The sequence below is a fragment of the Papio anubis genome, chromosome 10, assembly GCF_008728515.1.
Source record: "Papio anubis isolate 15944 chromosome 10, Panubis1.0, whole genome shotgun sequence".
Lineage (NCBI taxonomy): Eukaryota > Metazoa > Chordata > Mammalia > Primates > Cercopithecidae > Papio > Papio anubis.
In genome coordinates, this window is record NC_044985.1 from 55431282 (window position 1) to 55445138 (window position 13857).

At 38.4% G+C, this 13857-nt stretch overlaps 1 protein-coding gene across 12 annotated transcripts in view; it reads left to right on the top strand.

Annotated features, from left to right (window-relative positions):
* The window catches only part of DYNC1I2 (dynein cytoplasmic 1 intermediate chain 2), a 61782-nt gene that overhangs the window by 43524 nt on the left and 4401 nt on the right, over nucleotides 1-13857 (top strand). For all 12 annotated transcript variants that reach the window (XM_009182441.2, XM_003907602.4, XM_009182438.3 and 9 more), the window contains one exon: nucleotides 12520-12660. In XM_009182441.2, coding sequence (XP_009180705.1) covers nucleotides 12520-12660 — 141 coding nt within the window. The remainder of the gene's footprint in view (nucleotides 1-12519; nucleotides 12661-13857) is intronic.

Sequence of the window (13857 nt, forward strand, 5' to 3'; positions counted from 1 at the left end):
AGTCTGGGTAACACAAGGAGACCCCACGTTTACAAAATATTTAAAAATTGGCCATGCATGGTGGTGCGCACCTGTGGTCCTAGTTACTTAGGAGACTGAGGTGGGAGGATTGCTCAACTGGCATGTCTAAATTGTCCCAGTCTGAATGAGTGTGCGTGTGTCTGAGTGTGCCCTGTGATAGAATAGCATTCTGTCCCTGGTGGATTCCTGTCTTGTGCTCTGACCAGCTGTGACCTTGAACTGCAAAAAGCAGGTTGGAAAATGAATGAATGAATGAATACAAATTGTCATAAAATAAAAATTTGTAAGATACATAGTAATCATACAAAGGCACGGCAGTTAAAGGATGCAGTGTGAAACCGCTCAGCGAACCTGCTGTCTTTGTCATTGTTGCAGAACTGCCTGGTGATAGGGTGTGCTCCTTACAATTTTCACTTTGCAAAACATTTATTCCTTGATTTAACCTACTACCTCTACTACCACCATCATTCACTGGTTCACCAAAAATTGGGTTAATAATTATCTTGTTTTTATTAATCTTTCTGAAATGTGACCATGTAATCCCAGCACTTTGGGAGGCCGAGGCGGGTGGATCACCTGAGGTCAGGAGTTTGAGACCAGCCTGGCCAACATGGTGAAACCGCATCTCTACTGAAAATACAAAAATGAGCTGGGCATGGTAGCGGGCACCTGTGATTCCAGCTACTCGGGAGGCTGAGGCAGGAGAATCACTTGAACCCAGGAGGAGGAGGTTGCAGTGAGCTGAGATCGCACCATTGCACTCCAGCCTGGGTGACGAGCAAAACTCCACCTGAAAAAGTAATGATAATCTTTCTGGATTGTATGTGTAGCTCACATTTTATTTCAGTGTTTAATATGTGAAGTGTTTAGGGTCACTATTTAGAAATTTGGTGATTTTTTGTGACCAGATAAATGCCATAGGGACTTAACTCTTGTTTATATCAATTAGCCTGTGGTAAAACTGGTTTTGTTTTATGTTGTTTTGCTTAACATCACAGTTTCCAAGAACCTATAAATGATGTTAAGTGAGGACTTACTGTATTCTAAAATCTGAAAAAGTCCAAAATCTCAAATGCTTCTGGTTCTAAGTATTTCAGATAAACCTATAAAACCAAAGCAAGATGCAGAATTGGCGAGATGAAGCCAACTATTTCTCCAAAGGCTTCATACAGCCATGTAAGTTGCTAGATTTTTAGATGCACTTTCATCTTAGTAGTCCCATGTATAGTCACAGGAGACACATTTTTGTTAGCTTGTTAGCCAACTTCCTTTTCAGTAATTGAAAGTAATCTTTTTTTTTTAAACTTTCAGTTTACATTCAAGGGTACATGTAAAGGATGTGTGGATTTGTCATATAGATTATTGTGTCACCCAGGTATTAAGCCTGGTATCCAGTAGTTATTTTCCTTCAGCCTCTCCCTCCTCCCACCCTCACCCTCCGATAGGCCCCAGTGTGAGTTGTTCTCCTCTATGTGTCTATGTGTATGTTCGTTGTTTAGCTCCCATTTATAAGTGAGAACATGTGGTATTTGGTTTTCTGTTCCTGCATTGGTTTCCTAAGGATAGTGGCCTCCAGCTTCATCAGTGTCCCCACATAGGACATGATCTCATTCCTTTTTATGGCTGCATAGTATTCTATGGTGTATATGTACCACATTTTCTTTATGCCATCTACCATTAATTGGCATTTAGGTTGATTCCATGTCTTTGCTAGTGTCTCTATGACAGAGTGATTGATATTCCTTTGGGTATATACCCAGTCATGGGATTGCTAGGTCAAAAGGTATTTCTGTCTCTAGGTCTTTGAGGAATCACCACACTGTCTTCCATAATGGTTGAACTAATTTATACTCCCACCAACAGTATAAAAACGTTCCTTTGTCTCCACAACCCTGCCAGCTTTTTTTTTTTTTTTTTTTTTTTTACTTTTTAATAATAGCCATTCTGCTTGGTGTGAGATGGTATCTCATTGTGGTTTTGATTTGCATTTCTCTAATGATCAGTGATGTTGAGCTTTTTTTGATATGATTGTTGGCCACTTGTATGTCTTCTTTTGAGAAATGTTTGTTCATGTCCTTTGCCCTTTCTAATGGGGTTGTTTTCTTGTAAATTTGTTTAAGTTCCTTATAGATGCTGGATATTAGACCTTGGTCAGATGCATAGGTTGCAGAATTTTTCTCCCATTCTGTAAATTGTCTGTTTACTTGATAGTTTTTTTGTTTTTCAGGGTTTTTTTGTTTTTGTTTTTTGCTGTGTAGAAGCTCTGTAATTAGATCCCATTTGTCAATTTTTGCTTTTGTTGCAATTGCTTTGGCCATCTTCATCATGAAAATTTTGCCCATGGCTATGTACTGAATGGTATTGTCTAGGTTTTCTTCCAGGTTTTTTGTAGTTTGGGGTTTTACATTTAAGCCTTTAGTCTATCTTGAGTTAATTTTTGTGTAAGATATAAGGAAGGGGTCCAGTTTCAGTTTTCTGCATATGGCTAGCCAGTTCTCCCAGCACCATTATTAAACAGGGAATCCATTCCCCATTGCTTGTTTTTTGTCAGGTTTGTCAAAGATGATGATTGTAGGTGTGCGGTCTTATTTCTGGGTTCCCTATTCTGTTCTCAGTCTGTGTGTGAAAATCTTTTATCTATTTCTTACTATCTCAGGGTGTCAGTTTGCCAGCATCCTTTGGCTTTAAATTTGAGGCTTCCATCCTTATATACATTAACAATAGGATTTGAAAGTAAGGAGTTCATCTTGACTAATCAAGAACAATTTATCTTGTGATAGCAGACTGATTGATACTTGCTTTTGTGGTACTACACAGCTAGTTGAGGGGTGGTTGATATTTTTAGTCTTGTATTTTAATGTGTTTCAACATAGAAGTGCCTTCTGAATAAGAATGACAAGTGGGCATATCTCTTTCTTTGCTAATTAGGCTAGGCATTGCTTCCTTCCTTGAGCCTTATATAGAAGACTCATTTATTCATTCAATTGTGATACATGCCTCTCACCGTGCCCCCAACGTCCCTCCGATGTTAGTGTACAAAGGATGGGCCACCGTAGAACACGGTGTTTTTACAAATGCCCAAGGATCCTCTGAAACTTTATCAGAAGAATCACCCTTTATTCTAACTTTCTGCACACAAGTAGTTCTACTCTGTGAAGGGTAGAGAAGGAATAGTCTGTTGATGAATTCTTTTATATTTGGCCATACCGTGGCTCCAATGTCAATTTACACTTCCTGGTTAATTGTGTTGCTGGTATTTATTTCTGCCCTGCTGAAAAACTGATAGAGCCTCTATGCTGTAGTAATGACTGATGGGCAATGTTAATTAATAATGAATGATAAAGAGTAATAGGCAGTGTTTTTAAATAATCTCTCTTTAAAAACATTGTTCCAATTTCATTTTAAACCAAAGTCTTCACACTCTTGAATTTAACAGACTTTAAATGTTTTGCTTCTCTGCCTCTACTTTTTAAGTGCTCTCTGACTCTAGGAGTTGAGTCCTCATAAACTGGAAGGCTGAATCGTGGGATATTGCTGTACCTTTGTGTCCTTAAGATCTGGCTCTGCCCTGATAGCAAAACAAGATTTCTTCCTTTTCTCTCTTTCTATGAGTCCTCTAAAAATCCCTGGGAATCTCAATTTGGCACAGCCTCAAATTTAGTTTAAAGTCATCTACAGCTAGCCACTAATCTTTGCCTAGCCAGAGATTTATAATTCAGTCACAGAGTTCTGGTTCATCAACTTGTTTTCATTACTTTATTGAACTCAACTATTTTTAATACAGGCTGAGCCCCCAATCTGAAAATTCAAAGTCTGAAATGCTCCAAAATTCAAAACTTTTTGACTACTAATGTGACACTCAAAGGAAATGTTCTTTGAAACATTTCACATTTCAGATTAGGAACGTTCAACCGTAAGTCTAATGCAGGTATTCAAAAATCCAAAAACATTTGAAATCTGAAACACCTCTGGTTCCAAGCATTTCTGGTAACGGATATTCAACCTGTATAGAAGACAAACAGAAATAGATTATTTTCCATATATGGAAGTTTAAACCAATAAGACAGTGCTTCTAATATATTTAAAAGACTGTTACCATCTCAAAATACCAAATTTTAAATTCACAACAGAAGCACTTTGGCAGGTCTGAAAAATGGTTGGGAGAATAAAGAGTGAAAGCTTCTGCAGGGTAACAAGGATTCTAGAAGAGTTTGATTATGGGTAAACCTGGTTGATTCGCTTAATGTTCTATCACATTTAACCATACTTGTTACAGATTACTGTTGAAACATAAGAATTATTTACTTGGGGACAAGATGGATTTTGAGCTGTGTGTACAAATGCTTATCAGAACTGTATTTACCATAAAGTGACGAAAAGTTAAGATTGTTAATGTGGTAATTTCCTGGAAGGGGGAGTTTTTTCACACTTTTGTAGTCCTTACACATCTTGAAATTATTCACACTTTCTGATAAGTCTTAGAACCCCTCCTTATTTTAATAGCTTACTTAGTTAACTCTCAGAGGGCACCAGCATTTAAACAGGGTGAAAAGTTCCTACTAGTCCTTAGAATAACAACTCTGCATATTTAGACAAGTTAAAATGAAAAAATGCTTTGAAGTTGGGTGTTCTTTGGGCAGGCTGCCTATTCATCTGGACCCAGGCCTGCACAGCAGCATTTGCCTCAGTAAGTTGCTACTGGCCAATGTCCAGGCTCTCCTTTGCATATTCAGAAACTCAATTTAATCAGTATACTAGAGTTGATTAGACAGGGAGTGCTAACTGGAGCTAACAGGCTCCTAAGACACTGGTACATTGGAGAATGTCAATTTATTAATTTACAATGAAAAACATAACTGCCAGAAGGTCCAGATACTACTGTGAGCCTGACCAGCTCATTGTTTCCCTGTAGACAATCCACATGGGAAGCCAAATTATAATCAAAAGATTGCTTGGTGAGTAAGGAATTGGAACAAAAGGAGTTTTATAATTTGAATGTTTAATGGCACCAAGCTAAGATAGCCTGACTCATTCTAGCCTTGCCATGGGGTAGTAATTCTCAAAATCTATTGGTTGAGACTCCTTTCTCCTGGACGATGCTTGAATGGGTGCTGTCTTCATTTTCCTTGTAAGATTGTTTCTTTGTATTTCTATTTTAATAGACACATTTGGTCTCAAAAAGTTAATACATTCAGTCAAGTTATATAGAAAGGTATTTCTGACCTTGGAATTCATTTCTTTTGAAAGAGAATCCATTTATTTCTCTTCTGATCCAAATTGATGACATATTTATTTCCCAGTTCTCTAGGAAGCATCTCACTATTATCTTCACGTGTTCACTGTAGGGACTCTCTTTGTTATTAATCTAGAACTCCCCACTTACCCCAGCTTTGAAAAGTAATCTATATTCTTTTCCCGAAGCTGTCATAACAAATCACCACAAACTGGGTGGCTTAAAATGACAGAAATTTATTCGTTCACATTTCTGGAGGCTAGAAGTCCAAAATCAGGGTGTCGAGAGGCTAGTTACTTTTGGAGATTCTGAAGGAGAATCTGTTTCTTGTCTCTCTCCTGACTTCTGATGGTTGCCAGCAGTCCTTGCTGTTCATTGACTTGCAGCTACCATCACTCCAGCCTTTGCCTCTGTGATCAGATGGCATTTTACGTGTTTGTCTCTGTGTCCGAATTTTTCTCTTTTTTTAAGAATACCAATCATGCTAGATTTAGGACCTACCCTGATTCAATATGACCTCATCTTAACTTGATTACATCTGCAAAGGCCCTATTTCCAAATAAGGTCACATTTACAGATATCAGGTAGACACACATTTTAGGAAGACACTATTCAACTCAGCGTGCAACCTTAAAGAGCTTAGTAAAAATATGGCTTGACTCGTGACCATACTCTGTTGTCCAGGCTGGAGTGCAGTGGGGTGATCTCAGTTCATTGCAGCCTCCACCTTCTAGGTTCAAGCGATTATCATGCCTCAACCTCCCAGACAGCTGGGATTATAGGCATGTGCCACCATACCCAATTAGTTTTTGCATTTTTAGTAGAGACAGGGTTTTGCCATCCTTGACCAGGCTGGTCTCGAAATCCTGGCCTCAAGTGATCTGCCTGCCTCGGGCTCCCAAAGTAGTTGGGTTATAGTGTGAACCACCACGCCCAGCCCTGTTTTTCTTTTTATTGTAATCTTTTACCCAGTTACAATGCATCCTGTTTTTGTCTCTGGCTGCGTATTAGTCCACTGAGTAGGTGAATTTTTTTTTTAACTTTTAGGTTCAGGGGTATGTTTGCAGGTTTGTTATATAGGTAAAATCATGTCATGGAGGGTTGTTGTACAGATTATTCCATCACCCAGGTACTCAGCCTAGTAACCACTTCATGATACATTTAACAGTCTTCTTTTATATTATAAATACAAGTAAGTTTTAATCTAATTTGCATGTAGCTTTTTTCATATTTTGTGTCATATAAAAATGGAATCATACAGTATAAAATACTCAGCCAGGTGCAGTGGCTAATGATTGTAATTCCAGCACTTTGGGAGGCCGGGGCGGGCGGATCACCTGAGGTCAGGAGTTCGAGACCAGCCTGGCCAACGTAGTGAAACCCCGTCTCTACTAAAACTACAAAAATTACCTGGGCATGGTGGAAGGCACCTATAATCCCAGCTACTCACAAGGCTGAGGCAGAAGAATCGCTAGAAACCGGGAGGTGGAGGTTGCAGTGAGCTGAGATCGCACCATTGTACTCCAGCCTAAGAGACAAGAACGAAACTCCACCTCAAAAAAAAAAAAAAGAAAAAAAAATACTCATTTGTGTCTGACTTCTTTTGCTTAACATTATATTTGTGAGATTCATTCATTTTTTTTTAGTATAGTTGTAGATTATTTATTCTCTCTGCTGTATACTATTCCATTGTGTAAATATACCATAATTTATCCATTCTACTGCTGATGGTATTTGCATTAATTCCAGTTTGGGGCCATTACAAATAGTGTTGTTGTGAGCATAATTGTAGATGTCTTTTGATGGCCGTAAGTACTCATTTCTGTTGGGTATATACCTAGAGTGGAATTACTTGGTCTTTGGTGGAAGACATAACATTGCCTAAAAATAAGCTGTTTTGAAGTACACTATCACCTCAGGAGTCAGCGGCCTTAGCACAGTGGTTCTTAATCATTGGTGTGCATCAGAATCCAATGAAGTGCATCTGGAGTTGAGCCCTGCATCTGTATTTTTCAAAAGCTCTGCAGATGATTTTGCACATCCTAGGTTGAAAACCACCTTCTCAGCCGGGCACGGTGGCTCACGCCTGTAATCCCAGCACGTTGGGAGGCCGAGGCAGGTGGATCACTTGAGGTCAGGAGTTCGAGACCAGCCTGGACAGCATGGTGAAACCCCATCTCTACTAAAAATACAAAATTAGCCATGTGTGGTGGTGCATGCCTGTAATCCCAGCTCCTCGAGAGACTGAAGCAGGAGAATCACTTGAACCTGGGAGGCAGAGGTTGCAGTGAGCCAAGATCACACCATTGCACTCCAGCCTGGGTGACAAGAGTCAAACTCCATCTCAAAAAAAAAAAAGAAAACCACTTTCTCAGAGTGAGACTTCGTTTGGTAGTGTTATCAGGGAGAGTGACAGACAGTGATCGTAAAAGAAAAAGGCTTTTAATTTTTGTGTTTAGCTTAGTTTTAAGTTTTATTAAAATTTTGGTTTTTAAATTAAAAACAAACATTTTTGGCTATTAAAATGATCATGCTGTTGACATTTACTGTATCTCAAAAATTTTAATTCACAATTTAAAAACATTATGGAAAATCGCTGATACAAAAGGAGAGGGAATAATATAATGAAACCATTATTGTTCCCAGCTTCCACAGTTAACACATAACCAATCTTGTCTATACTTATCTCTGCATTATTTAAAATCAAACCTATACATACCATTTCAACTATATTCAATATGTATCGGTAAAAAATAAAACCTCTTAAAAAAATACTACTGTATCATTATTAAACCCCCCACAATGAACATTGGCTCCTTATTTTCATCAAATGGCCTATCAGTGTTCAATTTTTTTTTTCTTTTTACTATGTATTTGAAGCAGGATCCAAAGGAGGGCCCTCCATTTGCGATTGACATATCTTTTTTTTTTTTTTTTTTGAGATGGAATCTCACTCTATTGCCCAGGCTGGAGCGCAGTAGCATGATCTCGGCTCACTGCAACCTCTGTCTCCCGGGTTCAAGTGATTCTTATGCCTCAGCCCCCCGAGTAGCTGGGATTACAGGCACCCACGACCATGCCCGGCTAATTTTTATATTTTTTGTAGAGACGGTTTCAGCATGTTGTCCAGGCTGGTCTCAAACTCCTGGCCTCAAGTGATCCGCCTGCCTCGGCCCTCCTCGGCTCCCTCGGCCTCCCAAAGTCCTGGGATTACAGGCATGAGCCACCAAGCCCAGCCACAATTGACATTATCTTCTAAGTTCCTCTTTAAAGTAGGGTTTGCATCCCTCTTTTTTTCCTTGCTGTTTTATTCTTGAAGAAACCAGGTTGATCTCTGTCGAGTTGGTGCTGTGGGGTTTCTCAGTCTCAATTTTGCATTCCTGTGATGTCATTCATATTAATGTGTGTGGTTGCAGATTGTTTATGTTTCCATAATGAGATGTTTACCCTCGTAAATGACTTGGTTATCCACCAGACATTATGTTAATGTCTCTTCGGTCTTTTTGGTCATCTGAAGCTCATTCTATAGTATATGATGCAGAAGGTGCCCACAGGTGCATTATTCCCATATTCCACGAAAGTATATGATTATGAAGGTTAGTTTGATTGTTTATAAAATCCATGACTTACATTTTCTTTCTTTGCATACCTTAGTTACTCTATGGACTTCTGGAAAAAAGCATTGCTGTCACAAAGTCTGATGACAATCTGATTTTCTTTTCCCTACTTGCAATTTGGTCTTTTTTAAAAACCTGGGTGATCAAATGATTTTTTCCCTTTTCTTTAAAGGGTCGGTGTTCCTAGATACGCAGGATACCCTTTCAATATGTAGTTTCAAGCTGTCTTATTTTAGGAGAGTTCTTTTGAGTTGTTTTTGGTATTTGTTCTGTATTACTGCTTTGGTTTTCTTCTTCAGGACCTGCCATTGTAGATGTACCTTTGCTGATCTTCTTTATCACTTTTTCTAAATCACCTTATCTCTTCTTTTAAAATTAGTTTCTTTTTAAATAACAGTTTTATTGAGCAAAATCCTTACACCATGAAATTCACCCTTTTAAAGTATACAATTCAGTGGTTCTTAGTATATTCACAGAGGCATGCATTATTGCCAGTATCTAATTCTAGAACATTTTCAAATTTTAGAAAGAAACGTTATACCCATTAGCAGTCACTCCACATTCTCCCCTATCCCCCACAGCTCCTGGAAACCACTAATCAGTCTGCTTTCGATCTGCCTGTTATGGACAGTTCATGGACATTTCATGGAATCATTCAACTGTGTACTGGCTTCTCTCACTTTGCATAATGTTTTCAAGGGTCATCCCTTCATATTGATATTTCTTGTATCAGTGTATTGTTCCTTCTATAGCTGAATGATACCCCATTGTATAGATATACCACTTTTTGTTTATCCATTCATCAGATGAACAGTTCAGTTGCTTCTACTTTTTGGCTATTGTGAATAATGCTGCTGTGAATGTGCAAGTTTTTATTTCTCTTGGGTATATACCTAGGAGTGGGATTGTTGGGTCACGTGGTAACTAATTAGCATTTTGAGGAACTGCCAAACTATTTTTCAAGTGGCGGCACCATTTTACGTTCCCCAGCAAGGTATGAAAGTTCTGATTTCCCATATCCTCACCAACCTTTGTTACTTTCTTATTCTAGCTATCCTAGTGGTATGAAGTGATACCTCATTGTGGTTTTGATTTGCATTCCTCTCACGACTAATGATGTTGAGCATCTTTTCATGTGTTAATACTTATTGGCTATTGTAAGCACTGTGGACACAGTGATGTATCAGATACATGGTTTTGCAAATATTTTCTCCCATTTTGTAGGTTCTCTTTTCACTTTCTTGATGATATCATTTGAAGCCCAAAAGTATTTAATTTTGATTTAGCTCAGTTTACCTATGTTTTCTTTTGTCATTGTGCTTTTGGCTTCTTAACCGAGTTCATTTCTGAGTTCAAGGTCACAAAGATTTACTTGTATGTTTCCTTTAAGAGTTTCATAGTTTTGACCAGGCGCGGTGGCTCACGCTTATAATCCTAGCACTTTGGGAGGCCGAGGTGAGTGGATCACCTGAGGTGAGGAGTTCAAGACCAACCTGGCCAACATGGTGAAACCCCTTCTCCACTAAAAATACAAAAATTAGCTGAGCATGGTGGTGCATGCCTGTAATCCCAGCTACTTGGGAGGCTGAGGCAGGAGAATCACTTGAACCCAGGAGGCAGAGGTTGCAGTGAGCCGAGATCGCACCACTGCACTCCAGCCTGGGCTACCGAGTGAGACTGTCTCAAAAAAGAACAAAAAAAAAAGTTTCATGGTTTTACTTTCCATTTAGATCTTTGATACATTTGAGTTAATTTTTCTGTATGACTTAAGGAAGGAGGGATCCAGCTTTGTTTTATTTTTTTTAGTTTTTTTGAGACAAGGTCTCACTCCCATCGCCTAGGCTGCAGTGCAGTGGCGTGATCTCAGCTCACTGCAGCCTCAACATCCTGAGCTCAAGCCATCCACCAAGTAGCTGAGACTATAGGTGCATGCCACCATGCTCAGCTAATTTTTGTATTTTTCATGGAGATGGGGTTTTGCCATGTTGCCAAGCTAGTCTCAAACTCCTGAGCTCATGTGATCCACCCACCTCGGCTTCTCAAAGTGCTGGGATTACAGGCATGAGCCATGGCGCCTGGGCCAGCTTTATTCTTTTGCATATGTATATCTAGTCTTCCCAGCACCATTTCTTGAAAAGACTATTCCTTTCCCATATAATTTTCTTGACACCACAATAACTTTATGGAATCTGAGATCCTTTTCTTTGCTATTGTCTGCTAGTGAAATGAATTTTTCTGTACTTTTAGGAGGGAGGGAATGGGCAAGGATAGCTTTCCTAGCTCATTTTCTAGGTTAAAGCTCTCTCTTCTCTGGCTTTTGCAAAGTGAAAATACATGTATCTTGTGGTTTCTGAGATGTGCCTTTTCTGCTTCTCTCCACCACTTCTATCTGAACTTTTTGCTTTGTCTCTTTTGTCCAGCATTCTACAACTGGGATTCTATTCCCAGCAGTTTCTCTTCTGTGAGACTTTGTCTTGGAAAGGAACTTTGATTTGTTAATTTTGAGAGTTTATAGCACCCACACTGTACCAGGAGACCTTACTTATACTGCACTGTAGTCTGCTTGCGTTTACAGTTGACCCTTGAATAATGCAGGGGTTAGGGGTGCCAGCACCCATCCCAGCAGTTCAAAATCCACATATAACTTCTGATTTCCAATAAACTTAACTACTAATAGCCTACTGCTGACCAGAAACCTTACTGACAACATAAACTGTTGATTAACACATAGTTTTTATGTTATATGAAGTATATACTGTCATCTTAAGGGCAAGCTAAAGAAATGAGGATGTTAAGAAAATCATAAAGAAGAGAAAATATATTTACTATGCATTAAGTGGATGTGGATCATCATAAAGGTCTTCATCCTTATCATCTTCACAGTTGAGAAGGCTGAGGAGGAAAAGAAAGAGGAAGGGTTGGTTGTGCTGTCCCAGGGGTGGCAGCGGCAGAAGAAAATATGAGTATAAGTGGATCTGTGCAGTTCAAACCTGTATTGTTCAAGGATCAAATGTATTTATAAACGGAATTGTGCCAAACTGTCTCCTAGTTTTTGCTGCTGTTCTCAGATTGGCCCACCACACTGTCCAGTGAGCATCTGCTATGACTGAGGTTCTGTTCTCCACCTGTCAGAAGTTCTTGTGCCTTCCTTCATCTTCTTCCCACACAGATACTGATACCATGCAAGTCTTGTAGTTGTCAGAGGTTTGTTTCCACCTGATTTTATTTGGAAGTTTGTTTCCTGATTCTGCTGTAGATGCTGTCTGTGAATCTTTGCTCTTCCCGCCCTCATTGCTTTATCTGAGTTTATGGGGAGATCTAGAGGAGATTTAAAAAGTACACTGCTATTGCTGTTATCTTCCCAGAATCTTCTCATTGACAGATGTTTTTGAAGCATGTTCTATTTCTTTTTTTAAGCAGTATGGCATCTACAAAGTTAAAAGGAAAATGCAATCAATAGTTGATTCTTAGTTTATAATACCAGGTAATTCTGTAGTGAAACAAATTATAGGAACTTTTTCTCGGCTGAGTTAAATATCATAAAATGTTATACTTGTTGAATGTATGTCTTTTTTAAACAGTGATAAGTAGTTTAATGATTTGTATGTCATATATGGACTATGCTAAAAATCAACTTTTCTCCTTCAGAATAACAAGCCTTTGTATTCATTTGAAGATAATGCAGACTATGTTTATGATGTTATGTGGTCACCTACCCACCCAGCCCTGTTTGCCTGTGTGGATGGCATGGGGAGATTGGATTTGTGGAATCTCAATAATGACACAGAGGTGAGCAGGAAAATAACAAAAATTGCATTGAAAAATAGAAAATTGGATATTTATTGAATAATTTGCGAAATTCCTTTTATTCCAAAGAATGTAAAAGGGCTCTGTGATTGTAGCTTCATCACAAAGAACTCAAATAAGCTTTGTACCCTAAATAATAAACAGCATGCTGTGAAGAACTAAAGGGAGAAATAATGTTGACAGGAGTACTGGGGCATTTCCTTTTACTTCTGAAAAGCACTATCATGTCTCTAATGTCCTGGCAAAGTCTCATTCATAAGATAACTGGGATATTTTTCATTCATAGGCTAGCAGGCAGATAGTTTCAGACTGTTGAAGTATGTTAACCTTAATTCTGAATTTCTAAATTATCTCTTAGCCTTGATAGCATTGTATATCATCCATAAACATTAATCTTAGCCTGATTTGTTTGAAGGAAGGAAAAATGTATTTTGATTTTTGATGAGTTTTTTTTCCATGAAGGATTGAAAACAGAGTATTACTATAAAATGAATATAGAAACTGTCAAATTTCCTAATTGCTGTACTAAAATCACTTATTAGCAATTAAATTTAATTGCAACTCTTATTTATTTTTAGTCACATGTATTTTTACCAGCTTAGAGAAGCTTAAAATGTTCTTAGAATTCTTTTATATTGCTATTGGTAATAGAATTAATATTAGTATTTCTATCAATAACAATTGTTGAGAGAGAGTCAACTCAGATCTCCCACATCTCTTTCTAGTTACCTAGAATGGTACCAATTCTGTTTTATTTGGATTTCAGTCTTAGAGATTTGAGGTTACAGTTAAATGTGGATTGAAATGTAATATTTCTTTATAACTATTTTGGTATTCTGTGTATGGGGTTAAATTATTTGGGGATGACTAATACAAAGGATTTTTTTGTCAAATTTCAAAAATTTTTTAAAATTTTATCATACTTTTAGTCTGAATCAAACACTGAATGTTTGCTCCATGTGTAGCAAATAAAACTCTTCTTCCTTAGCAAAGAAGAGGCACAGTCAGATTCCAGGGAGCTGGTGCCATCATCCTGGCTCTCTCCCGCTAGCTCATGGAACAGGAGGCTTTAGACAGACTCATACTGCACCTTCAGTATGAACTGTTTCTAGGAACAATGAGTCAAATACAGGTTTCAGCTGATAGAGATACACGCTACACAAGTGATTCCTGTCCTCT